General features: G+C 53.0%; 10 protein-coding genes across 10 annotated transcripts; 4 read left to right on the top strand and 6 right to left on the bottom strand.

Moving 5' to 3' along the window:
- Positions 1-188: 188 nt before the first annotated feature.
- N7459_001204 (putative MFS sugar transporter) lies at positions 189-2,164 on the top strand (the record flags this gene model as incomplete). Its single annotated transcript, XM_056940389.1, has 7 exons — positions 189-582; positions 655-744; positions 811-1,220; positions 1,296-1,487; positions 1,539-1,790; positions 1,843-1,903; positions 1,959-2,164. 7 exons carry the CDS (start codon positions 189-191, stop codon positions 2,162-2,164), a joined length of 1,605 nt encoding a protein of 534 aa, XP_056804669.1.
- A 214-nt stretch (positions 2,165-2,378) lies between these two features.
- Positions 2,379-5,077, top strand: N7459_001203 (putative C6 transcription factor; the record flags this gene model as incomplete). Its single annotated transcript, XM_056940388.1, has 7 exons — positions 2,379-2,489; positions 2,558-2,830; positions 2,994-3,367; positions 3,426-3,843; positions 3,894-4,505; positions 4,559-4,650; positions 4,714-5,077. The coding sequence occupies 7 exons, from the start codon at positions 2,379-2,381 to the stop codon at positions 5,075-5,077; spliced, it is 2,244 nt and encodes a 747-aa protein (XP_056804668.1).
- Positions 5,078-5,312: 235 nt separating this feature from the next.
- N7459_001202 (dienelactone hydrolase family protein) lies at positions 5,313-6,167 on the bottom strand (the record flags this gene model as incomplete). The annotated part of the gene is made up of 3 exons (XM_056940387.1): positions 5,313-5,521; positions 5,578-6,018; positions 6,080-6,167. The coding sequence occupies 3 exons, from the start codon at positions 6,165-6,167 to the stop codon at positions 5,313-5,315; spliced, it is 738 nt and encodes a 245-aa protein (XP_056804667.1).
- A 384-nt stretch (positions 6,168-6,551) lies between these two features.
- On the top strand, positions 6,552-7,671 carry N7459_001201 (class I SAM-dependent methyltransferase; the record flags this gene model as incomplete). The annotated part of the gene is made up of 2 exons (XM_056940386.1): positions 6,552-6,828; positions 6,911-7,671. 2 exons carry the CDS (start codon positions 6,552-6,554, stop codon positions 7,669-7,671), a joined length of 1,038 nt encoding a protein of 345 aa, XP_056804666.1.
- Positions 7,672-7,999: 328 nt separating this feature from the next.
- Positions 8,000-9,635, bottom strand: N7459_001200 (Sugar isomerase (SIS); the record flags this gene model as incomplete). The annotated part of the gene is made up of 2 exons (XM_056940385.1): positions 8,000-8,947; positions 9,021-9,635. 2 exons carry the CDS (start codon positions 9,633-9,635, stop codon positions 8,000-8,002), a joined length of 1,563 nt encoding a protein of 520 aa, XP_056804665.1.
- Positions 9,636-10,329: 694 nt separating this feature from the next.
- Positions 10,330-11,312, bottom strand: N7459_001199 (nicotinamide/nicotinic acid mononucleotide adenylyltransferase; the record flags this gene model as incomplete). Its single annotated transcript, XM_056940384.1, has 3 exons — positions 10,330-10,599; positions 10,665-10,938; positions 11,002-11,312. The coding sequence occupies 3 exons, from the start codon at positions 11,310-11,312 to the stop codon at positions 10,330-10,332; spliced, it is 855 nt and encodes a 284-aa protein (XP_056804664.1).
- A 1,272-nt stretch (positions 11,313-12,584) lies between these two features.
- Positions 12,585-18,665, top strand: N7459_001198 (HECT-type E3 ubiquitin transferase UFD4; the record flags this gene model as incomplete). The annotated part of the gene is made up of 6 exons (XM_056940383.1): positions 12,585-12,679; positions 12,891-13,301; positions 13,370-13,446; positions 13,524-14,152; positions 14,217-18,405; positions 18,469-18,665. 6 exons carry the CDS (start codon positions 12,585-12,587, stop codon positions 18,663-18,665), a joined length of 5,598 nt encoding a protein of 1,865 aa, XP_056804663.1.
- A 754-nt stretch (positions 18,666-19,419) lies between these two features.
- On the bottom strand, positions 19,420-19,943 carry N7459_001197 (uncharacterized protein; the record flags this gene model as incomplete). Its single annotated transcript, XM_056940382.1, has 2 exons — positions 19,420-19,458; positions 19,485-19,943. 2 exons carry the CDS (start codon positions 19,941-19,943, stop codon positions 19,420-19,422), a joined length of 498 nt encoding a protein of 165 aa, XP_056804662.1.
- Positions 19,944-20,816: 873 nt separating this feature from the next.
- On the bottom strand, positions 20,817-21,739 carry N7459_001196 (PaaI family thioesterase; the record flags this gene model as incomplete). The annotated part of the gene is made up of 2 exons (XM_056940381.1): positions 20,817-20,843; positions 20,906-21,739. 2 exons carry the CDS (start codon positions 21,737-21,739, stop codon positions 20,817-20,819), a joined length of 861 nt encoding a protein of 286 aa, XP_056804661.1.
- A 1,526-nt stretch (positions 21,740-23,265) lies between these two features.
- Positions 23,266-25,696, bottom strand: mak5 (ATP-dependent RNA helicase MAK5; the record flags this gene model as incomplete). The annotated part of the gene is made up of 3 exons (XM_056940380.1): positions 23,266-24,132; positions 24,191-25,387; positions 25,451-25,696. 3 exons carry the CDS (start codon positions 25,694-25,696, stop codon positions 23,266-23,268), a joined length of 2,310 nt encoding a protein of 769 aa, XP_056804660.1.
- Between the last annotated feature and the right edge of the window lie 154 nt (positions 25,697-25,850).

Raw genomic sequence — 25,850 nt, 5'->3', positions numbered from 1 at the left:
GGCTACACGCCTAAGCTCCTGTAGTCTCTCGTTGACCCTTCGCGGTTTTCTCCATCGCGATCGGCCTTGCCCCAGACATCGCCCCATCGCTCGAATATCCGGGGGCGGGTCCTATTTATAAGATCCATCGCTGCATCCACAACCTGCCACTGAACGCGTGCATGCAAGAGACACGATCACAGACAACAATGGGGTACACTACGCTGTGGAAGCGCCTGTCCCCGCGTCAGTTAAACATCGCCATTCAGACCTTCTCGCTGATTGCAATCTTCTTCGAGGGCTATGACCAGGGTGTCATGGGCGGCGTTAACGCCTCGCCCACTTACGTGACCGAGGTGGGCATTGGCAAGCCCGATGGGACCGTCACGAACACCACACACCAGGGCGGCATTGTCAGTGTCTATTATCTGGGCGCGATCTTCGGCTGCTTTGCCGGAGGGTGGCTTGCAGATCGAGTTGGTCGGATCAATGGCCTGTTGGTTGGATCGCTGTTCGCCCTTGTCGGGGGCGCTCTCCAGTCTGCGAGTCAGAACTCCAATTTCATGATCTGTGCTCGGGTTGTGACAGGAATTGGCACTGGTGGTGCGTGTCCTTGCTAGTGCGCGCTCGTGAGACTCACTCTAACATCTTGCTTTGCTTTGCGTTGACGTGTAGCTTTGACCGGTATCACCCCTGTTTTGGTGTCTGAAACAAGCTCTGCAGATCATCGCGGCGGCTTCCTCGGCTATGTGTTTATTGCCAATTGTGAGCAGTCCATTCGACATGTTCTGCCTCTGTGCGTTGGTGATGGAAGCTTCTAACCCATCTTAGACCTTGGAATTGCGGTTGCCTATTGGATCTCCTTCGGACTGTCCTTCGTGAATAACGGTTACTCGGACGTGCGATGGCGGTTCCTCCTCGCCTTTCAATGCTTTCCTGCGCTGATTCTGGCTCTGTTCATCAGAATGCTGCCGGATAGTCCCCGCTATCTAGCATCGGTTGGCCGGAAAGAGGAAGCGCACGACCTGCTAACCCGCATTCGCAAGGGCGGAGCCACGTTAGAACAGATCGAGCACGAATATTTGGAAATCGTGACTACGGCCCGAGACAGCAAGCCGAGCTCGCCCATCCAGTTTGTGAAGATTCTGTTGGGAAAGGGCGGACGGCCCGGTACGAACTTAGGACGACGAGCATGGTTATGTATCTGGCTTCAAATTATGGCATCGTGGACAGGCATTACAGTAAGCAGGCATCATTGTGGCGATCTGCTGCGACATTCGTGTTATCCAGGCGGTCACTGATCCGACCCAATCCAGGCGGTCACTGCTTATTCTCCAACTCTTCTTCACCAGGCTGGGTACAGCACCATCAAGCAGAATGGTCTTGCCGGAGGGATCAACACGATTGGCATCATCGGTACCATCATTAGCGCTCAGATCATTGATCGCTTGGGCCGTCGAGTCTGCTTGATGGGTGGCGCCGCAGTCCTGTTCGCTGTCAACTTGATTGTTGGTCGCGTTCTTTCTGTGCAGACTTGCCAGTAGCTGACAATTCTCTAGGCAGGAGCCGTGTACGAAGGGTCGCGTCATCGCCCCGACAAAGCGGCCCAGTATGCCCCTGGTGCGGTGACCATGCTCTTTCTGTTCAACCTTGGGTATGCGGCCACTTGGGGCACTGTTGCCTTTCTGATCCCCACCGAGATTTTTCCTAGCGACTTGCGAGCGCAGGGCAATGGCTTTGGTATCACAGGGTGGGCCATTGGTGTTGGCATGACCACCCTTGTCAATCCCATCATGTTCGCTAGTCTCACGGTAGGTTCGAACAGCAAGATTTCTATGGCTTTTGTCGTTAATACCTACTCAGAGCCGAACTTATTTCCTTTTTGCGGGGCTCAACATGATATGGATCCCCATCGTCTATCTCTGTCCGTTCTCCTGTCAACTTTGGCGTTAACTCGCGTTGTCTAACATGGTTTTTAGTCTACCCGGAGACCCGTAACCGCTCCCTCGAGTCCATTGAGGCCCTGTTTTCAACTGCCAGTCCGTTCCACTGGAAAATGGAGGATGCTTACAAACTCCACGGTGACGTCCTCGCCGAGCACGGCATCACGGAAAGTGAATCATGCGATACTGGCAAGACCGAGTTGACCGCCGACAAGACGCGACCTGGAGATTCAATTGCTTAAACACCATGCGGCTTTCTTCACCTTCATGACCCACCTACATACCGTCTTGGGTTTATATAACGCATTTCTGATACTATGCACGCCTATACCGGACAGTATCTCTGTTTGAGCAATTAATTTCGTGTCCATAGTCCATATATACCCATATAACTGAGAGGACTCGATGGTATCACATCTGCTTGATAATGCAACCAATCAACTGTTTCCCACCGTCATGGCTCTAATGATCCTGTCGTTCCTCCGTCGTAAACTCGCGATCGATGATTCGCTGCTCATCCTGGCAGTCTATGACACGGCTGAGTCAGCGACTGCACGGCGTCCACGGGTGAGATCACCACCTGCAACCATGACTCGACGTACGACCTCGGATATCTTTGTGCTGCGATTCAGTAGGGAAGGGTGACGCATGAAGAGGACTCTACTTGGCTGAAATTTGACGGGCCAGCAGCCTTTTTCCCATTCTTCACTTCAGCCCTGCCGCCGCCCGCGCAACCCCAGCCAATCCACACCCCGGACTCTCGTGTCGCGCGCCTCTCCGAATCTCCGGCTCCGGATCTCTCCAGCGGCGAGGTGACTTGCCGCCAAGACTGCTCTCAGGCGCATTGGAATGAGTTCATGAATGAATGTCGCAAAAACCACGAAAGCTGCAGCGCGTCTCCAAGGCCTGTATGTTCCCCCGCGTTCTACGCTCTACGGTGTTCTCCACTCTTTTCTTGGCGCATTCCTAGATGTGAGACTCCGGAATTGACTGTGCAATTTCCCAGGCGACTTCTGCAATAGACGCAGTATCAAATGCAGCCGAAGCGAGGATCCGCTAGGGCGATGTCAGAACTGCGCGGACTTTGACGTGCCCTGCACTTTCGACCGCCCCGCGAAACGTCGGGGGGTCAAAGCTGGCACCAGAGTGAATGCTCGGGACTCTCCAACCTCAAAGACAACCATCGAGCCTGTCGCGACGGGCCGCACGCCAGCGCCTGAGAGGGCTTCGGGCTCTTCGGGCTCGAGAAGCTCTCTCCACACGGACTCGGCTTCCCGACCATCGTGGACCGGGGATCCGTGGACGTCTTTCAATCAGGGTTGGTCAACCGTCGAAGGATACGATGACGACGGTGCACTGCGCAATTCTTGGAAAGCATTTGCCATCGCCAGTGATCAGCAGATCAGAAACCTCATCCAAGTGTATTTCGAGATTGTCTATCCAATGTAGGTTGCTCCTCCTTCGTCGCAGGTATCTTCACTAACTGATCGACTGCGTGGCTAGATTCCCTCTATTTCACAAACCATCATTTATTGAGAGAGTCAATAACCAGGAGCATCTTCGAAATCAAGGTCTCTTCGCTTCGACCATGGCAGTCTGTGCATTGGTGTCGAGCCGTGCTCGAGATGGGGCGCTGTACAGCGATCGGTGGCATCGAGAGGAATTGCTAGAGCCACCCTCGGACGCTTTCTATGCGGCAGCTAAGGATTCCCTCCCGCGGGATCTTTCGAATGCGAAAGGCATGAACTACATGCGTGCATGTGCGATTCTTGCCATTGCTAGCATTCAAAATGGGCAGATCAAGAATATGCAGAAATATGCCGGCATGTATCATACTCTCACCACCTTGGAGGGTTTTCATGATGAGAAGCTCTGGCCGAAGGATATAAGCCCCATTGAGACCGAGGAAAGGCGAAGATTGGTATGTTTCTGCGCCTTGGTTCAAGGGCTTATGACTAATAGAACCTGCAGTTCTGGTCTATTTATACTTTGGACATCTACTCAACCATCGTATGGGGAGGCGTCATTCGATATCGCGAAGCCCATTCAATGGTACGGTATCCTAGCGAAGTGGACGATGAGTTCATCACACCAAGTGGCTCCGGCATACCTCCTGTGTCTCCGGACCCAAGTAGTCTGAGCAATGGTGAGACTTCCGCTGTCTCGCGACAACCTGTGTCATGGCTACATGGATGGAACTTCACCACCGACCTATACCGGATTCTCGAGCATGTGGTAGATGGCACACGGCGCCGCTTTTCCTCCGCCAATGGGACCCAAGAGGTCTGGTCTCTGTTCAGTCCGGCTTCCATGTCGGAGCCAACTGTCATGGAGCGGGTCCTCTCCATGTACGCTGCTCTCCCGCCCCAATTCAGAGAGACACCACCCACTACCGGTGATGTGGGCAGAGATCTTTTCGGGTTTCAGTCTGCCAACATTCAAGCAACGTTACAGCTGCTGCGGATGGTTCTTCTGTCGGCAGAAGAGATCGGCGTGGATCGGAAATGTGATGTGGCGGGTGAGCTACTCAGCGTCTTTTCTAAAGTTCCAGTGGAGTATCTGAAAGCAATCAGCTCGCCATTGGTATGACTCTGCTTGCTATATGACTTAAAGCCTAATACTGATAGTCCTTCTAGCTCCATCATCTCGGCGGAGTTGGATATATTCTCGGCTCTGTCATGGAAGGCAGTTTGTCAGACGCATCGTACCAACGAGTGCGCACTCTCCTGTGAGCTTACCAAAACACTCGCCAGCAGCATATGTGAATCGTGACTGATAAATCGTTCTCTAGCCTTGAAATGGCGGACCTTTTGCATCGCCTCGAATGCGGCCTGCATCGTTCCGCCGGAGCCAGTGAACGTCTCAGATCGCAGGTTGATCGCATCGACGGTTACATGCGCACTTCACGGCTCATCAATCTCTCTGTACCTCCACCTCCTCCCAATGGTACTGCTGTGCCGGTAGATATCAAACCGGAACCAATTTTACCACCAGTAGCATATCCCCAGACTGGCGCGGGCCCGGCTGCTGCAACGACTGCGGGCATGGGCGACCAGATGCTACAGTTCCAATTACCACCAGAACTGCTGACGAACTGGCCATGGCCACTAGATAATTCTCATTCAGAGGGGTTTCTGCCCTTAGCGTTTGAATAGTGTTTATTAATTCATTAGAGTACAAAGGCGATGTATGTAATCCATGGTGCTGCACATTTACATGTTTTATCGACGCAAAGTACGTCTGCTATGGCATTTCGTTGGTGTCGAAGAAGACTCGCTTTCTATTGAATCCTGGTATGCAATTCTATGGAATCTTTGAGAGGGCTTGGCACATGTCAAGACATGCCTAGGTAGTCATCAAGCCATAACTCTCGGCCAGAAGACTGTCTGTTTACTCCTTCAGGTATTCATCGAACCAAGCAACAGCTTGGCTGAAGGCTTGCTCCTTCGCGAATCTCTGGCGAGGCTTAGACATATCACAGCGAACCGAGAAGCCGTGTTCCACATCCGCATACAGATTGATCTGATAGGGGACATCCTTCTTGTCAAGAATCTCCTCACTCTCGTGACGCTTAGCCGTGGTGAAGACAAAGTCCCGAACTAGAACACCTCGTTAGCAAGATTAAAAACCTCTCCGAAGCACCGCACACACTCACCGGCAGCAGCAATACTGAGCGGGCCTTCGATTCCTTTCAATTCATCCGCCTCCACCATGGTCGGGTGCGCGGTGAACCCAACATCCAGCTTGCCGGGCTTCAGGTACCGGCAGACATACTTGCCGCCGAAGCAGTATCCCACACCACCGACGCGCTTGCAGCCCAGGCTCTCGCGCATTTCCTTGAGGACGGCGTCGATGATGGGCTCGGTCTGAAGGGGCAAGTGGTTCTTCACCCAGTCCATAATCTGGAAGCCCTCGGGGCGGTTAATTGGCACTGTGTCACCGTTGAACAGATCCGGCATAACGACAAAGTAGCCCTTCGCGGCGAATTGATCCGCAATCAGCTGGGCATTGATGAGTCGGTGTCCGATCACGTCGGTGAGAATGAGGATTGCATTCTCGGTGGATTTGTTCTCGGGGTATGCGAAGTAGGTAGAAACTAGCAGATAGGGTTAGTATTTTGACTTCAAGTGTTGCGGAAGCTTGAGATATGGACCAACTGTTGCCAATATCTTTAATCTCGCCCTTTGCTTCGCCGTCGTGCAGCGAGCCAACCATGCAGCAGCGGGACAGGTTTCCAGAAGTCATGTTTGATGGAGGACTTGGGAAGAATTGAGGTTTGTATTGACGAAGGAGGATGTTTCTGGCTTTTGGATATGATTGCAGACTCCGGAAGACACATCATTCCGGACGCATGACTGGATTTATATAGTTTCATCTTATCCAACCAATCCCCCGGAGATAGAAACGCCTGGTCTGGAATTCCAGCTCATAGCGCCGTAAAATCCGCCGGGGGTGAGTGAGTTCCGGAGATAGGAGAGCCTTTTTGTGATGGCTAGCTCAAAAAAGCAAAGAGATATCAAATCCGCGAGAAGTCCACTGGGAAAAGTCTCAACATTCTCGTCGAAGTCATACTTGACTGGGCGCCTCGCAAACTCGGCGCGCTGATTGGCTGTCGAGTTGGGGGCGGCTATGGCCCAAAAAGGGCGGCTCGGAATTGGCGACGCGGAAAAGTTGACCGCTGCTCTCAATTGCTTGCAAACCCCATCGCTCCCAATGTCCACCATCTCGACACGCTCCGCCTGGCGGGCACTGCACTACAGTGCGAAGCGCCGTGCCTTCCAGCCGGCTACTCCGTACCGCTGCTTCTCCTGCACCCGCCGCGCCCAGGAGCAGACCAAAGCCGACCATGACCGCATGACACATTTCGGGTTCACCAATGTGCCCGAGTCGGAGAAGGAGTCGCGAGGTATGATGCTCCCCGAGAGCACCGACAGGATCCATGGTGGATTGGGCGCGCCGAGCTAACTATTCCATCTTCCCCCTCGCAGTCGGCGCCGTCTTCAGCTCCGTGGCTTCCTCGTACGACACCATGAACGACCTGATGTCCCTGGGCATCCACCGGCTGTGGAAAGATCACTTTGTGCGCTCGCTGAACCCCGGCTCGCCGCTCTCCGTGCGCATCAACGACGACCGCCAGAAGGGCTGGAACATCCTAGACATCGCCGGCGGGACCGGCGACATCGCATTCCGCATGCTCGACCACGCCACCAACATCAACCACGACCTCGAGACCCGCGTGACTATCAGCGACATCAACGCCGACATGCTGGCTGAGGGCCGCAAGCGCTCCACTCAGACCCCCTACTACAACACCAACCGCCTGTCCTTCGTCGAGGCCAACGCCGAGCACATGCCGCATATCCCGGACCAGTCCGTCGACCTGTACACCGTGGTGTTTGGCATCCGCAACTTCACCGACAAGCAGGCGGCGCTGAACGAGGCCTTCCGCGTGCTCAAGCCTGGCGGTGTGTTCGCGTGCATGGAGTTCAGCAAGGTCGATAACCCCGTCTTCGATGCCGTCTACAAGCGCTGGAATTTCAGCGCTATCCCGCTGATTGGTCAGCTGGTTGCGGGCGACCGCCATAGCTATCAGTACCTCGTCGAGAGCATTGAGCGCTTCCCCAGCCAAGACGAGTTTCGGGGAATGATCCAGAAGGCTGGGTTTATGATTCCGGGCGTCGGGTATGAGAATCTGACCGGGGGCATTGCGGCCATCCACAAGGGCATCAAGCCGGTTGCGAAGGCTTAGACTTCTCTCGCGCTTGGGAATTGGAGTTGATGAGGGGATCTAGACCCTTGTGCCCATTGAAATAGACTAGAGCTGGGCGGTGTATATTATAAACATTTTGCGTCGTATTTGTATTATCATGAATGGTTCATTTTGCAGCTGCGAATGCGGGGCCCCATCGCTTGAACGGGCGCTTATCAATGCAAATCATCTGAAAGCAGATTCTATACAAGGTAAAAGAAGAAAAGAACAGGCGTGACGTCGTCGGCCATTTACTTCCATGCAAATGTGCTGTGCAGCCCAAGAGATATGTACGAGAAAAAGACGAAACGGGTGTGTGTTGGGGATCTCAACCACCCCACAGATCCTCCGCTTCTATCACCCCAATGCAACTGGCTGGCTGGGCAGTGTCCTTCACAAGTGCAATGACGGATATGGGCTCTGATCCAGATCGGGACATGGAGACGACATGCCGCAATTGGGCGAGCGGAGTTGTGTCGGGTACCAGGCACCAATTGGCGCGGGCCACGGCCAAGGGACGGCCAGAGTCTTTTGTGACTGCATCGGAGACGCGCATTTCAACATCGGCGTGGCGTGAGAGAAAAGTGCGGAGTCGCCGGGGTGGGATTATCTCGGATGAAGACAGGAACACCCATGATTTTGCATTGGGATGCTGGATGGCGGTCAGGAGGATGTCGACCAATCGGACTTGGTGAGGGGAGGACAGAGATGTCGAAGCAGTGGGAATTTGATCAAGCGGGACAAGCATGTCCAGAGGAAGCTGGCACTGTTCGGGTGGTGATTGTAGTGAAAAGGGCGGGATAGCCGGGGTATTTGCAAGCTCCTCCCATTGCATAGAGATGGATGAAGACGGAGAGTCAAAGGTGGTCGTCGAGATGCCGCTAGATGGTGTGGTCAGAGGTGTTATACCTGCTGCAGTCGCCGCTCCAATGGCGCCTCCCGGGTGATAACTTCGGAAGACATCTGCTGGGCCTCGCCCTTGGGCCGTGTGCAACTTCCGCGCCACGGCAATAGCTAGAGCATCTCCCAAGCATAGAGCTACCGTTGTAGAGGAGGTTGGTGCGCTGACACCGAGTGATGCTTCTTCATCTTCGTGGATCGGAGCCGGAAGAAGAATGCCCATGCCTGAGGGGCCATGCAAAGATAACAGTGGACATGCGGACGGTTGTGTATGTGAGGTTAAAGCGATGATGGGAACGGACACGGGAATATGCGGTAGAAGTGTAAGTAGCTCTGGAGACCGACCGGAGAAGGAGATCAGCAGCACCGTATCATTCTGCGAAACTCAAGTCAGTAAGGCCATTCGACACTTCTGCTGCTGGCCCCTGCAGCGGATGCAGGTGGCTTACCGGCCGGACCAGTCCCAGATCCCCATGCAAAGCTTCCGTCGGGTGCAGGAATGCGCTGTATATCCCGAGACTGTTCATCGTCGCCTCGATCTTGCGTCCAATCTTCCCACTCTTCCCCACCCCGCAGACCACCAGCTTGCCGGCGTCGCGCACACTGCGCGCAATTTGATCCACCGCTCGTGTGAGATCTTGCTGTGCTCGCGCATCGGTCTGATAGAGGTGCTCGAGATGCGCGAGCGCGGCGCGCTCGGTGGACATGACATGGATGGCCGTCACTACCGAGACATCCTTCATGGCCGTAGGGGGATCCAATCCTTCTGGAGGGGTGAGCGGCCACGCCGGTGACTGATGGGTGTGGTCTGCGGGAGACATGGCAGACATGGCAGACATGGCAGACGCGGCCGGTGAGAAGAAAGGATCAATGGACTCGTACGCCATTGCGACGGCGAGGAATGGTTTAAAGCCCTCCCAGGAGACGCCTGGGGGGGAGGATAGGCCGGGAAAATGTGGGGAGTCGGATCGAATCAGTTCGATAACGGAAGATAACAGCCAACGATCAGCCGATCGCTCCGGCGCTGCCTTGGAATCCGATGTCTTGCTCGGAGTTAGCTGCATCGGAGATGACACTTTGCATTTCTAATGGAGCTCACGAATCCTGGAGCATCTACGCACACCCATACATACTGCATGGCCTCTGTCCTGGCCGCTGCAGGCCCCGACGATGGTGTCATCGAATGCGCTGATGGTGCATGAATGGGGCAGGTTGATCTGTGCCGCATCGAGTCAACCCGACTCCGGGGTTGGCGATGCATTACTATCAATGTCCTTGGTACTATTTCTGTGGTGACTCCCGTGCGTCTGCGATTGCAAGTCTAAGAGGTCTATGCAGCCCTCGTATGTACAGCTAGTCTATCGAGAAGCGCTAAAAGGAAGCACGATTTACACTCCGCTCCCGGTCGCCGGGCTTGTCCGTACAGAGACGAGAATCGCGCCGGTGGTAACTCTGGACATCAATGCCTGACCTCGATCAGAGAGAGCAAATTTCAAAGAAAAACAAACAGACATCCAGCCCAATTGAGGGGACTCCCAAACGCCAGAAATCATAATTCGTCTCGTTCTCGTACAGCACCTTGGCCGAGAGCACACCCATGGTGCGCTCCAACTGAAGAGTCGGTACATTCTCAGGAACCAGGTCCTGGGGATGCAGTCAAAAGTCCCACAAATTGGACAAGGACGGGAAGGGGTATCGTAGAGTCGTCGTGTTGTTTCGTGACAGCGGCGTGGCGTTTACCCACTCACCCGAGTCACATCATCCTGATCGGCTGGCGTCTTGCCTTTCCTTGCCCTTTTCGTTCGAAGTCCCGTCATCTTCGTAGAGATGGTGCTGCTCGATATAGTGGATGACAGGAACCGGGATAAGGTAGCGCACACTCATCTCGCGCCGCAGGAACAGCCGAATCTTGGTACTGCTGACGTCGTTCTGGATGAGCTGCTGGATGACGTGGATATTGTCCTTCCAAGGCTGCAAGCTTGCCAGGGCCTCGTCAATGTCGGTACCACTTCGTTCCACGATGAATGACTGAACAGGCATTAGCAAGTACACATGAGAGACCTCCCGAGAAGAAAGAAAGCATTCCGACATACGCCGTATTTGCCCAAGATGTGATCCAAATCCTTCTCACTCCAGACACCCGGAGTCGACATGGTGTGAATCAGATCGGCGCCGGCCAACAGTGCGATGCGAACGGGCTTCCTGATTCCATTGCCGGCATCCACGCCCCCACGCACGACGTTGATCTCATGGTCAAAGTGGTCCAGCACGACGGCAGTCGGTTGATATTCCTTCTGCATCGGCTCCCATGTATCCACCATCAACCAATTTGAGGTCTGATCGACTGCCAACTGACACATGGCCACACTAGTCAACGGTCGTATTAGCAGACTGGAACGTACGATTTCTCCCGGGGGGGCGTAGTCTTACCGGTGTTCCGCGCTGGCGAGACCGGCCTTGCGGTAGGCATCCGACACGGGCGACAGATAACCGCCGAGCAGTTCAAACTCGGTACTGAATTTGACGTAATCGGCAGCCATCTCGAACATGCGCAGATGCAGGTAGGTAATGGGGGAGAAGGATCCACATGCGACCAGGAGTAGCGGCGTTCTTTCCGGGTCGTTCATCTTGCGCTTCAGGCGCAGTTCCGGGAAGACGTAATCCTCCATTGGAGCGGGAGGAATGTGGGCGGGAGGTTGGTGCACATCGTCACTCTGACCTCCAACCATTTCTGTCGCCATCGCTGTAGAAGACAAGGGCGACTGGGGAGGAGGAGGAAGAGTGTTTTCAGGATGGGAAAGATGAGGGGTGTATTTCGGGGCAATGGAAGACGGGGAAGTGGGGAGAGGGGAGAAGGTGAAAAGGTTTTGAACCTTCAGATTCACCCTTGGGAAAGGCTGTAACCGCACGGAGGCAAACGGGAGGCGGAAGAGAATGCGCCCGTGGAAGAGCAGAGGATGAGGCAAGGCAAAGCGATCACGCCGGCGATGATTAGGAGAAGCTCAGAACAAGGGAATGATTAATAGACGACGAAGAGCCTCGGTGAGTCAATCGAGTGCGTCGGCGTCGCTCCGGTTGGTGACCCCTCCACCCGGAGATGGCGAAGACGTGCGATCCTTCTCATCGCAGCCGTGGTGGTCTCCTCCGTGGGCGTATGAGCCTTTTATCATACCTAGACATATAGATATCGTTCTGGTCCGGCACTGGCGGGAGCGATTAAGCCACGAACAGAACAGTCGAGAATGACCGCGACACGGAGTCCATATACATCTTCCATATATACTTCTGGAGATCAACCTGCCCTCCCATGATCACTGGGTACGATAGTCGCCGTGAAATAGGTAGTTACCCTAGGTAATTATATATATATATATATCGGCTCCGGCGTAACGGAGATCGAACTTCAACAGTACTACAGTCGCACCATCTTCTATAGTTCACATACTCTCCATTTCGTATCCCCCTTCCCATATCGCCACCCTCAGGCTTGGATCCGTGCCCAACCGCAGACTCCGACCGGGCGAGATGGAAATCTGCGAGTGACGGACCAGTTAGGGTGTATTGTGGATGCAATGGTGCTCACAGGCCTAGGACGAGGAAAGTGATGAGTCTGCCCAGGAGTCCCAGGGTACCTCGTCGGTAGGGGCGTGTCTTATATCATCACGACTGTTGCACTTCCGCTGCCTCGCGCTCTCCGAAGGCGTCACAAACCACCACGTCAATTCCTCCTCTTCTCTCCCCCCCCACCCACCACCACCATCACCACCATCCACCCCCCCCCGTCAACTTCCAACATCTCCCAGCATCTTCTATTCTGCCTTGATTTTTTTGCCCTTCGTTTCCCCGTGCCCGCCGTGCCCGTTCGTATAAGCCTCGACGCCTCCCAGCTTTGCCGCCCGAACCTCATCCTCGCCTGATCCCCGATCCACCCGCTCTCGGCCCTCAGGTGTGCGGATGGCGGGTTGAAACGGTGTTGACGTCTACCTAATCGACATCCCCGGACCCGGTAACTTATGGCCAGGCCAAGACCCTCCGCCAACCGCCAGGACCCTCTCGAGGATTATTCCGTCGCCCCCGCAGGAGCTGCTGCCACCTCTTCTGCTCCGAGGTAGTTTCCCGTTTCCTTCGTGACACGCCACAGCTCGTCCGCTGGTGCCCCAGTCCGTGCCTTTCCAGTACCCCCGACGAGGCTCCCACCGGCGAGAGAAGCTGGTGGATGGCCCTCACCTGCCCTCGCTGTCATTCTGTATACCTATCTCATCCGCCGGCCTCGTTGCCGCATTGCGGGGAATTCCATCCACGCTACCATCCTCCCCAAGCGTCACCTTTCCTTCATTACACCGTTTCCTTATCGCTCTGACGCCTCTGCCAATCATTTCTCATGTCCTTGTCATCGCACCCCCCCCCACACACCCAGTCGATCCAGAAAATCAGTTTCTCATGTCGTCCAGAATCACTCGCTCCACTGCGAGAACTGCCACAGATCCTTCTCCATCCGCTGAGTCCGGTGCGCCTTCGAATCCCGCCGCTGGTTCGGCTCCCCGGAAACGCAAGGCCTCTGCCCGCCGGGATCGACATTCGGACACCCCGAGCCAACCCCAGGCCCCGTCGCCTCCCCGAAGATCAAAGCGACAGCGAACTGCAGCACCCCATAACGTGCCCTCCGCTGGTCCTGCTGCCGCTGCTCCCCGACGAGGCGTCCGCAGTCGTCCAGTCATGTCACAACCGGGGTGAGTTTCTCTCCGGGAATCAAGGATGCCGGATGGCTGCTGAATTCAGTTTCTCCATGCTACTACAGACCTTCCTCTCGACCCTCCGAGGACTCGAAGTCAGCAACTTCTCCACCACCAACAAGGCGGAGATCCAGCCGAAATGGTAAGACCACCCCAGAATGCCCGCAACCCATTGCTAGCTGGCCAATGAATTGTCCTAACCAACCCTTTCTCTTCCAGATCGACTCGCAGCGACACAATCCCCGCCTCCCCGACGACAGAAAAAGCGTGCCACCAAGCCTGACGTGATGATGCGAGACGCGGAGGAGGACGCAGAGGAGCCAGAGCACAAGGAAGACGGAGAGGAATCTGTAACGGGCGACAGCAATGATGGCACCAATCCTTCAGCTTTCGATGACGAGGATTTGGACCCGTTCCACAGTAGCCTTTTCGGAGGCCGAGGTCCTATGGGGCTGCAAAGTACGCTTCGTGCATTGAGTGGTATGATGACGGGCATGTCCTCGCGGCTTCGAGACATTCTTTGTAATTTGAGGGCAAAGGATGACCCTTCACTGCAATTGATTGCTCTGCAGGAGCTGTCGGATCTCTTGCTCGTTTCGAACGAAGACAATCTGTCAGGCCAATTCTCCCCCGACCCATACGTCAAGGAACTGGTCGCTCTGATGCAGCCCAACCACTTTGGTGAAGAGAACCCCGAAATCATGCTGCTGGCCTGTCGCTGCTTGGCGAACTTGATGGAGGCTCTCCGGGGCTCGGTAGCTAATGTGGTTTACGGCGGTGCTGTTCCCATCCTATGCCAGAAGCTCTTGGACATTCAGTTCATCGATCTTGCCGAGCAGGCTCTCAGTGTAAGGCCCCTCCTGCTGGACATTTCGGGCCTTTTGAGCGCAGACATTAACATAAGAAATATAGACCCTAGCTAAGATCTCAGTCGACTTTCCTGCATCGATCGTACGAGAAGGAGGGCTGACGGCATGCTTGACATACCTTGACTTCTTCCCGACCAGCACCCAACGCACGGCCGTAACCACCGCGGCCAACTGTTGCCGCAATCTTCCGTCAGACTCATTCCCGGTGGTGCGCGATGTAATGCCAACCTTGCTGAATGTGCTATCTAGCAATGATCCCAAGGTTGTTGAGCAGGGATGCCTCTGCGTATCGCGCATTGTTGAAAGCTTCAAACATCGGCCTCAAAACCTGGAAGAGCTGCTTGAAGCCGAAATGCTTAAGGCGGTTCTTCGGCTTCTACTGCCCGGCACGACGAACCTGATTGGCCCTCACATTCATACCCAATTTCTTCGGGTGCTGGCAATCACTTGCAAATCCAGCCCCCGCTTGTCAATTGAGCTTCTCAGGATGGATGTCGTTGATACCCTGTACCAGATCCTGACTGGGATCTCTCCGCCCCAGGATGTCGACAGTACGGCTGTGAAGATGGATAGTGTTCTGGTCATGCAAGCGCTGATTCACCACCCTCGAGAGCAAATATTTGAGACGCTCAACGTCATTTGTGAATTGCTCCCGGGTGTTCCCCATCGCGAGGCGGCCCAGAAAGACGCCCTGGTCAGCTACTTTGATAGCATGATGTTAAACGGTCTCAAATCTGGTAAGACAAAGGAGGGCCCCGAAGAGAGACGGGACTTGCTGGAGAATTGTAAACCGGAGCTCAAGAGATTCGCGACGATTCTATTCCCAACCTTGACCGACGCCTATTCCAGCACAGTGAATCTTCATGTCCGCCAAAAGGTCTTAATTGCTCAGTTGAAGATGCTCCACATCTTGGAGCCGAGTGTGATTGAGGATGCTTTGCGAACAGTCCCGTATGCCTCCTTCTTGGCTTCCATTCTATCACAGAAGGATCACTCGTCCCTGGTATCCCTGGCTCTCCGGTGTTCGGAACTACTCTTCCAACGCCTCGAGCACGTATATCAGCACCAGTTTCACCGCGAAGGCGTGATTTCTGAAATAGCCAAATTAGCAGAGACATCTCTCTCCCACGAAGACAGTCGCGAGACGGGCGATAAAAAGCACTCTGCTGAACCATCCCGTAATGTCATTGCGGAGTCCAATGAAGCAAGCAGCGGCCACAGCAAAAAAGATGAAGATGTCGATGATGACGAAGGCGATGACTTGGATGATCAGGATGATGATCTCGACGACGACAATGACGACGTCTCGGACTCGGAGAGCTCCTCCACCTCCGGCCGGCTGTCACTGGCAAAAATGGACGACGCTCTCCATAAGCAGGTCATCAACGATGCCCAGGGGTTCCTCAAAATCTATAAATCTCGTCATGGCGAAGCTGTGCGCATCGAGTCGCTCAAGATCTTGACGGAACTGCAGTCCTTGGCATCCAAGATCCGATCTTATTACTCCACAAGTGGTGACAGTAATGGCCTCACTCTTTTCCAAAGTCTAGCATCATACTTTCGGGGGGATGCATTGGAGAGTATTACTAGCTCGGAGCTCCTCAACTCGGGTATTATACAAGTGCTACTCGACGTTCTTGGTGACTTCAAAGCCCCATCCATTCGCAACGCCCGATCAGCTTTCCTGCAGGCATTCATGGGCACCAAAATCTCGGAGAAAGCTCAAAGCCAGAGCACTGCTACGACTCCCTTCAGCGTTTTGATACAGAAGCTCCAAGACTTGCTTAGTAGGACTGAGCATTTCGAAGTTCTCACTGTTAGTCACAACTCGCTGGAGAATACCCGCAGCAATGCTACCTACATGCTTGCAAAGCAGCTCCGTCTCAAACTCGTGGCAGAAGATGGGTCCGAGATTCCTCGCTCTTACAGAAATATCATGGTTTCAATCCATGCCATTGCTACGTTCAAGGCCCTTGATGATTTCTTGCAGCCTCGGATCGCTATGTCTGACCGTCCTCGTCAGTCTCGAGCTCGAGACACCATTCTCTCTCAAATTGCACAGGCCGCTCGTATGCGCGACCAGCTCACTTCCGGAACACCCCCATCTGGTGTAAACCTACCAGATCGAACCGAAGAAACGCGTGGCAATGCAAACGAATCGCCCGACGAGGATCACGATCGCCTTTCTGCCGGAAATCGTCGTCACCGTCGTATGCAAATTCAAGAAGGCAATGGGCGTGACGAAGAGCCCTTAGAGTGTGCCGATGAGAGACAATTGAGCGAGGACGAGGAAGACGAAGTTGACGACGGGGAGGATGAGGAACTCAACGCCATCGTTGATGATCTCGAAGACGAACTCGAAGATGATAATGTCCATGACCCCACTGCGGTCAATATGGAAGTGGGATCCACGGGCAAGGTCACCGCGACAAAGGAGGATGGTACCCGGGTTGGAACGCCCTCCCAGTCCACTCCGACATCCAAGCCATCGTCTTCGGCTCCTAGCACCACCTCCAATGCAATTCGCAACAATACTTTGGCTACCGCTGGACGCCCATTCTCATCATATGCAGCTGCGATGGCGTCAACACCACAGGACTGGCACATTGAGTTCTGTGTGGATGGTAAACCTATTTCAAGCGACACTACCATCTACCGTGCTGTTCATCACAACCGGGAACATATAGACGAGGCAAAGGCCAAAAATGTCTGGTCTGCCATCCACACCGTCACATTCCGACGTGTCCCAGGTCCACCACCACCAGAGCCATCTACTCTTGCCGCTAGCGGACAAGAGATCGTATCCCCAGGAGACAGCCTTGAGATGCCTTCTTCTCTCAGCAAGGACTCAACGACCGCATCTATCCTTCGCCTGCTTCGTGTCTTGCACGAGATGAATGCAACAATTGGCGACATTGTCACCGAGACTGGTGATCTCGTCAAAATCACCCCAGAACCCTTGGCCCAGTTCATCAACACAAAGCTCACTGCGAAGGTGAACCGACAACTGGAGGAGCCTCTCATTGTCGCAAGCAGCTGTCTTCCCAGCTGGAGCGAGGACTTGGCTCGGCTGTTCTCTTTCCTGTTCCCATTTGAGACCAGACATCTGTTCCTACAGTCAACTGCGTTCGGCTACTCTCGTGCGATGATGCGGTGGCATAATTCCCAAAGCAATGAAGACAGTCGACGTGATCTGCGCCGTGATGACCGACCTTTCCTCGGCCGACTTCAGCGACAGAAGGTACGAATTTCTCGGGCCCGTATCCTGGAATCTGCCATGAAAGTTATGGAACTCTACGGTTCATCTCCCAGCGTCCTTGAAGTCGAATACTTTGAAGAAGTTGGAACTGGCCTCGGTCCCACGCTGGAGTTCTACTCCTCTGTCTCGAAGGAGTTCTCCAAGAAAAAGCTTAAGATTTGGAGAGAAACAGATGGTATCTCGTCTTCAGATTATGCTTTCGGAAAACGCGGCCTCTTTCCGGCGCCGATGAGCGATGAACAGGCGTCTTCGGATACAGGCAAAAAACAGCTGAATATTTTCAAGGTCCTCGGAAGATTCGTTGCACGCTCTATGCTTGATTCAAGGATTATCGACATCTCTTTCAACCCGGCCTTTTTCCGGATCGCTGACACCCTCTCATCCGTGGCCCCATCACTGGGTACCGTCAAGGCCGTGGATGAAGACTTGGCCAAATCCCTGATCTTGCTGAAGCGTTTTGTCCGAGCTAGGAATGATGTCGAGAACGACAAATCTCTCTCCACAGAGCAGAAGGCACAGGATATCGAGAGAATTAACTTGGATGGCCTTCAAGTTGAGGATCTCGGCTTAGATTTCACATTGGTTGGCTATCCGGAGATCAGCCTGATCCCGGGCGGCGCCGAAGTCCCTTTGACCATTCATAACGTTGATCAATATATTGATCGTGTTATTGACATGACTCTGGGTAGCGGCGTTCGTCGTCAAGTCGACGCCTTCCGAACTGGATTCTCTCAAGTGTTCCCCTACTCTGCTCTCCGGGCTTTCACTCCCAATGAGCTTGCTATGCTTTTCGGACAAGCCGAGGAAGACTGGTCAATCGAGACTCTCATGGACTCCATCAAGGCCGACCACGGATTCAATATGGATAGCAAGAGCGTTCGCAACCTGCTCCAGACCATGAGCGAAATGGACAGACAGCAACGCCGCGATTTCCTTCAGTTTGTCACCGGTAGCCCGAAACTTCCCATTGGAGGTAAGAACTTCCTTCGTCACGTCCCATGACATGGCTGTCCCAAGCTAACATCGATTCCTGCAGGTTTCAAAAGCCTTACCCCTATTTTCACGGTCGTGTGCCGCCCGGCTGAGCCTCCGTACACCCCAGATGACTACCTGCCCAGTGTCATGACCTGCGTGAACTACCTGAAGCTACCTGACTACAGCAGCCTCAACTTCCTCAAGGAGCGGCTGTCAGTCGCCATCAAGGAAGGACAAGGGGCGTTTCACCTGTCCTAGATGGAGACCCTCTACTCCCATCTCCCACCTCCCACTCTCTCAGTCTTCTGTGCCCACCGACGACTGGTGCCGCCGGCAGTGCTGGGGCAACATTTTTTTGTCCTGTCCCTTTGATCAGGGACGGGGCGTTTCTAATGATGCGATGACGAGTGACTTGCTGATTTGCGCGATCCCTCTATTTTCCACGTTTTCGGCCGGGCTGATTCTTTCTTTATTTCTTTTTTCTTCACGCCATACGGGCTGATGGGCGTCAAGGCGGGATTCCTTCTATGATACTGATGTTAGATAGCAATGGATCACCTTCCTATCGAAATTCTGTGCTATTAGTGGTGAACTCCTGTAGTTGCTAATCTCGACTAGAAGGTCCAGTTGTTTGAATAGTTTTATCCCCCAGTCAGTCCGGACGGTCCAATACACAGTGATCATGTCATCTATTATCTACTGTAGAGCAGATGGACCAATGCAGAAGAATTAAATCTACGTCACAATACATGTGAAGCTGCCCCCCCACACGTAGAACAGTTATGTTAGATCAGCCATAAACCACGGCTATCAGATAGAACGTGATGGACAATGTTATAGTTTTCATCTTTGGGGCAGAGCTACTAATGAAGTCAAAACGGTAATGAGTGAAATAACATGGGAAAATCAACACGTTGCCTGTAAATACGCTATCTAGAACGCAGGAAGAGGGCCTGAAATGGTCTTGGGGTCGACCACAACACGCCTACAAATTGGACAATCTCTAGTTGTGCTATCTCCCTCCAGATGTAGCAGCCACTTCCGCAGACACCTAGTGTGAAACCAGTGAGTACACACAGGAGCTGTGGTGGTGACCTTGGTGCCCAAGGGGACTTCATCATGGCAGATCGCACAGATAGTGTCGCCATTGGCCAACTCTTGATCGAGACATTGTCGCTTCAAATTGAAGACTGCGGTGGCTGTCAGTACAAATCGTCTTTGGCACTCATATACCTCGTCAAAAACCAAGGCGTTGTCCGGTGTCGGTTCTTCAATCACGGATAGCAGGGCTTCGAAATCAGGGTAGATGAACCCGGGGTCATCGAGTAGTTCAATCCATCGCTGGAACAACTCTCGGGCAAAATCCAACGAGCTGGCGGTCCTGAATTCGTCCCTGGCCTGAATGATGCGGGACAAATGTCCCCATGTTGCATTCGAAAGAGGAAACTCCAGCATTGGCCCCACGACGTCCCAAATTGGCTCTAAACATAGATCTGGATGTCGATCAGGCTTTGAAGGATCCAGCTGGCTGCTCATCGCCTCGAGATTGTTGATGAAAATCTCGCGAGCCTTTCTTGGGACTGAAATGTAAGGAACATCCGTGCGAAGCCGTGGTGAGTTCCTGAGAAGCCTATGAAGCTTTCGAGTAATCAATTCGTAATAAAGTCTACACATTGCATCGATGACAGCATTCATGGACCACTTACTCGAATGAGCGCTAGAAGGAGGATGGTGTAGCTGGAATTCATGGATATGCAAAGCGAGATCCCGGGAATGGTTTTCAAAGTCGTGACGGATAGATGGAGGATCGGCAAAAGCCTGACGCACTTGGAGGGCCGACTGATGTCCAATCTTTTATACGAAGCCCGAGAATCTTTCGAAGTATAAAGACCATTGTCATTCCATTATCTATAAAGTGTTTACTATGTTTTCTTGTAGCATAATGGGCTTTAGACAAACACAAAGAAGAAAGAAGATATTGACAAAGGACAACATAGCAAAGAATCAAGCATTGAGAGAGCCTCCATTTCGAGGCTAAATATATACACTTAGCGAACTTTGTCCAAGGGCGAAGACAAAGACGAGGTGTTTCTTTGTCAGTTTTCCATTCTCTGAAGGTGACCTAACCATGCAATGCTCTACACAAACTCTTTGATAAAGTTATGCGAAATCCTTTCCGGTAGTAATTCATCATGATGAAATTAGATGTATATAGAGTAAAGGTGGTGTGGGCTGAATGGTATATATCATGGTATTCAGAGTGTCAGAAGGAGGAAAAGCGCAAAAAGCCGCGGCTAGACAGTGACAACCGTGCGTTGGGAATAGTTCTCGCATAATAATGAAGGAACGAATAAAGGACCGAGAAGGCCAACTTGACCAAAGGTCGATTAGAGACCACCAATGAGAGGGTCAGGTATGGTAAACAGAGACCATGGACTGGTGAAAGGAATTAGCGGATGAAATACTCCTCGGGCATCGAATGGTAATACGGGACTCACGCTCGCGAACTTGGGCTCCACAAACAATGCCTTGCCTTCTGCAACCATAACTGCACCTTCGCTATCTTCCTGCAGTAGATCTGCATTGGGGATAACAGTTGGCCCGTCGGAGAGTCCCGGGATTGGCTGGGGAAGACATATCAATCGTCCTTCAACCCAGACTTTCCTCCCCTCGATCTTCACAGTCTCAGCACGCAACACATACATTCGATCTGGTAGAGCAGGCTTTCTGAAATCGATATTGAGGTTGGCGGTCATGCCCAGTCCGCTCGGTAATGCAGCCGAAACACATCGCGCAAAAGCCTCGTCAAGCATTACAGAGAGCAGACCGCCATGCACGAATCCAGGGTGACCGCAGAGATCACGGCCGATGTGAAAAATGGAAACAAGGCTGCTAGCCCGGGCCTGGCTGGTCGATTCGGGATCGGTCTTCCGGGAAGTTGTCCACAGATAGGGTGAAATCGCAAGCTTGCCTGTTCCTGCGAGAACACCAGCTACGAAATGGTGCTGTCTCAACGCAGGTGGGATGGAGAGATGGGGCCGCGATTCTCTATAAACCTGATGCGACTGGCGGAGGGATTGGACAAGCGGGATTTGAGAGACCAGACCATCGAGAGGTGCACGCTCATCAGCCAATCCTGGCTGCTGGGAGTGTGGAATGGAAGATGCTGGTGACTGGTCTTGCGGGAGAGCTTGCTCGTGAACAACAGCCGAGCGTGAAGGGCCCTGCTGGTGTAGGCACGCAATCTGTCTCCAGGATGACAGGACAGATCCTGTGAATGATACAGTTGATGGGCGAAGAAGCCCGCGGGCTGTCTGAGCGAAGGCAGACATCTTGATGGGTAGATAGAAGACGATTCAGGCCGTAGAACCTGGAGCAAGACGAGGGTCGGTGAGGATAGTGCACACCTGAAGTGGTCGGAGCTCGTACGTTTGAAATGTTGACAAGCTACCGCAGGATTGACTTGCGGCTAAGTGGAAATCCGCGAGCTTCTCAGTGTCTGCCGGAAAAAAAAGTGTCAAGTAGTCCGAGGAACTGTATACAGTGTTTGAAGCGTTGGTATACAACAGACCACAACGGAGGCGGGGTATTTATAAGTTTGAGGATCAGTCTCATCCGGCGACTTAGCACGACACTTCCTCTTATCGAGGCGTTCAATTTTTGTCAGGACAAAACAGTGGGGCGGCGAAAGAGCCGATTTTCGGCGCGCACCCGACGGCGCGCAGAGTTCGAGATCTCGGCATGCCGGTCGAGCCAAGACAGCGGCTCTTCTCATTCTTTGATTAGTTCAAGGAATCCAAACAACCCACAATACTAGTGATGAGAGTGTGGCTTTCTATACACTCTTGAAAGCTACAAGGTATCAATTGATCTGATCACATGAGTATCGATAGAAGGCTGAGACTAAGACCCGGAGTGATAAGAACACGGGTAGTAGTATGGCAGCCGGGTCCACTACCCGAAATTGGGGCACATGTCTTGACCTATGAGCTGTATTCGTACCTTTGTCGTAGCTCGCTGCGGAAGCAGCTTGTAGCAGCGGAGGTTGCCAGAAATGCCTCGTTGGAACTGGGTATTCCGTTGCTTCCAAGGTTAGCACGTCAACCCGCGGAAACGTTACATTTGAACCTAGCTAAGAACCCACGCAGAAAGCTAACTATTTTCATAGCCTAGAGCTCGACTGCTTATGCAGTACCTATCTTTGTAAACGAGGGGCATTAATCGAATCCCTCAGTGTTCTGAGTCACTTTTGACTGTTTTGACTAACCAGCTAGACGGGTAGATCATACTATCTTTGATGCTAGTTGATGCAGGCAAGGAAAATTATTCAGACCATGCACGGGATTTGAATTTTAAAAGTTTTTGGGCGAAAAGTGCCTTCGACTATGGTTTTATCAAAGGCTTCACCGCTTGTACGGAAGGATTTATATGCAATTGCCCGAAGGATCAAAGCTTGAAATGATTGGGTATTAAATTAGGTAAAAAGAAGACGCCATAGCAGATTGGCCCCATTCCCTCGCGTGAAATAGTCTTCAAGTGCTAGGTGCTAAGGACACCAACAACAGTCTCGCTTTTGATCCCTATCCACAGGGCCATGCATGTGTATCCTGCTCTTGTATAGAAGTGGGCCAGTCAACTGCCCCCTGGCCCACCTGCGACTGTCGTCCTTATCTGCACCCTGCTTGTCTAGCAAATCTAGCCCCTGAGAGCTCACATTACCTCGGTGAAGTAGCACATGGATAAGATATTCGGGTCTAAGCATTGTTTATATGGCTCATACTTGGACTGCTGGAGGTATTAACATTGCGCGGCGACTATAGACTGTGACGCGCGGGACTTCATAACCGTCAGAATAGATCTAAAAAGTGAGCGGTTGAAGGTGCCCTAAAAATGCCTCATTCCCTTCTCCGCGGATCAAGGCTTCGATGTCAACCCGGCCAGCCGTGAGGTATCGTTCTTGGACACCGGTGTTTACCCGCTGTGAAAGCAGATTCTTCAGCTCAGCACGAAGCCCGGCCATTTCTCCCTTGGTGATACTACTAGCCTGCTTTTCCCGTTGCTCACGGCCACCGCCGCGACCACGTTGTTTCCCTTTCGCGTCATTGAACTCGTCGCTGTCATATTCCACGCCGAGGTCGTCTGCTGCGGCACGGAGCCAATTGTCTTCCGCAGACACCTTCTGCTTGGCAATGGTAGAGTCGGTAATGCGCTTGGCGAGAGTTATGCGAGGTCGCAAACGAGACACAACCGTGCGATCGATGTCAAGAGACTCCAGAGGAAGCTTCTTTGTGGGTGTATTGGCGTTGGACTTTTGGACGTGCACCTTGGCAGCTAGGCGGGCCACGCTGACAACTTCATCGGGAGAACAAATGATCACACTCTTGCCCACGGCACCGGCACGAGCGGTGCGGCCAGAGCGGTGCACGTAGGTATCAGCTGTTCGAGGGGCATGGTAGTGAATGACACAGTCAATGCCCTTGATGTCGAGACCACGGGCGGCAACGTCAGTTGCAACAAGAATAGAGCTGGGGTCTGAGGAAGGCGAAGAGAATCTCTCTAGCGAACGGAGACGAGCCTTCTGTGCCATGGATGAGTGAAGAGCAAGCGCGGGTAACTGGAGGCTCTGCAGTAACTGTGTGAGGCGGCGGGCGGCAGAGATAGAGTTGGTGAACACAAGAGTTCGGTGTTTGGGATAATAGAGGAGGAGCGAGTAAAGATAAAGATCCTGTTTTAATCCGTCAGCGTCCACCTTGAGGTATCACTCGGCGTTGGGCCATCTATACCTTTTCCATGGCATGACATTCGACAATTCCTTCCTTGATTCCCTCGGCCATTTGCTGATTGGGATTCACATCAATGAGCCTAGGCTTTTCGTCCCGGAAATTGAGCTTCTTGCGAAGGTACTCCATGGATTGCTTTTGATCCATTTTTTCTCCTGCAGGCCGACGTCCCTTTCCTGCCAGCTTCTGCTGAAGTTCAATATTGAATGTGGCTGAAAAGACAAGAGTCTGGCGGGTTTCGAGCTCCCCCTTTTCTTCCGTTACTTCATCTGTGTCGGGGACATCTGTGTACTCCGGTCGATCCAAAGCAGCAAGGATGTCCTCCACCTCCTTGAAATGGCCGTCCTTGAGCATCATATCTACTTCGTCAATGACCAGGAATTTGATTTGCCTCATCTTCCGGATCAGTCCCGACTCTGTTCTCAAAAACTCCCACACTCGGCCCGGTGTACCGATGAAAATGTCGGGGATCGCCCTGGGCTTCTGGGCTGAGAGACCAAGTTTTCTTTTCTGCCCTTCGGAATTGAGACCGCCAGTCAGCAATACTGTCCGAGCATCGATGTCCGGGGCATTCGTAATCAGTTCATCAATATGTCCCTGCAATTGTTGTGCCAATTCTCTGGTCGGGGACATAATAAGCGCTATTGGGGACTTATCCTTCTTCTCAGAGTCATCCGCCTTCTTGCCTCTCTTTTCAAGGTAATGTTCGAGAATCGGAATACCGAATGCAAGGGTCTTGCCAGAACCCGTCTTTGCCTTTCCAAGGACGTCGCGCCCATCGAGAATTGCTGGAATACAGGCCTTCTGAACAGGTGTCGGTTCACCAAACTTCTTCTTGGAAAGGGCCGTGAGGATCTCAGGTGAGAGACCGAGCCGGTCCCATGCTGATACGTCCACGCTATCGTCTTCCTCGGCGTCTTCGAGAGCCGCAAACGAAAGGCTAGCCTTGAGATTCGGATCCTGAGGAGGCTTGCTTTCCTTATGTTTGGACTCCTTGGGTTTGGCGTCCTTCTGGGAATCGCTGGCGCCCTTCTTATTCTTCGACTTCTTATCTTCCTTCGTCTTTTTCGCGGCGCCATTCGGGGTAGTTGGCTTTTTGTTCGAGTCCTCGTCACTGAAACCCGACCACTCCTCGCCATTCTCGCCTTCGCTTTCCGACGGGGCTTTCAAGATAGAATTCTTCGACTTGCCGGATTTTGCCTGCTTCCAATCCGCGCATGAATGAGCCATGTTTACTTGAGATGCCGGGGAGCGTCAACGTACCTTAAATTGAACCTGGCCATTGCCCTGTGGTCGAACGATGTCCACGCCGTCAATCTCTTCCAGTCCAAAAAATCCACCCACATCTTCCATGCGATCAGGGAGTGCAACCTCCTGCCAGTTGAGTTCGTCGATACCGACAATGCCGTCCCAAGCATTATCGACGGAATCTGCTTCGGCCTTGGCGGCCTTGCGCTTCTTCGACTGCAGCGCCTGGGCTTTGGAGTCGCGTCCTCTCTTCTGGCCCATTTTTCCTCATAAACCAGGTCGGGATTGTTAGGTTGGCGAGTTCGTCTGGAAGATGGAGATGAGAGAAGATGCGCAGAGAAAAAAAAGGCGGCAGAAACAGTCCGCCTGGGAAATCTTATCGCGCTTTTCATTCCCCACGTTGGAATTGCCGCTG

The sequence above is a fragment of the Penicillium hispanicum genome, assembly GCF_028827665.1.
Source record: "Penicillium hispanicum strain IBT 35686 chromosome Unknown utg000001l_segment0_segment0, whole genome shotgun sequence".
Classification (NCBI taxonomy): domain Eukaryota; kingdom Fungi; phylum Ascomycota; class Eurotiomycetes; order Eurotiales; family Aspergillaceae; genus Penicillium; species Penicillium hispanicum.
Note: the sequence above shows the minus strand (reverse complement) of the source record. Positions and strands in the feature narration are given on the sequence as shown.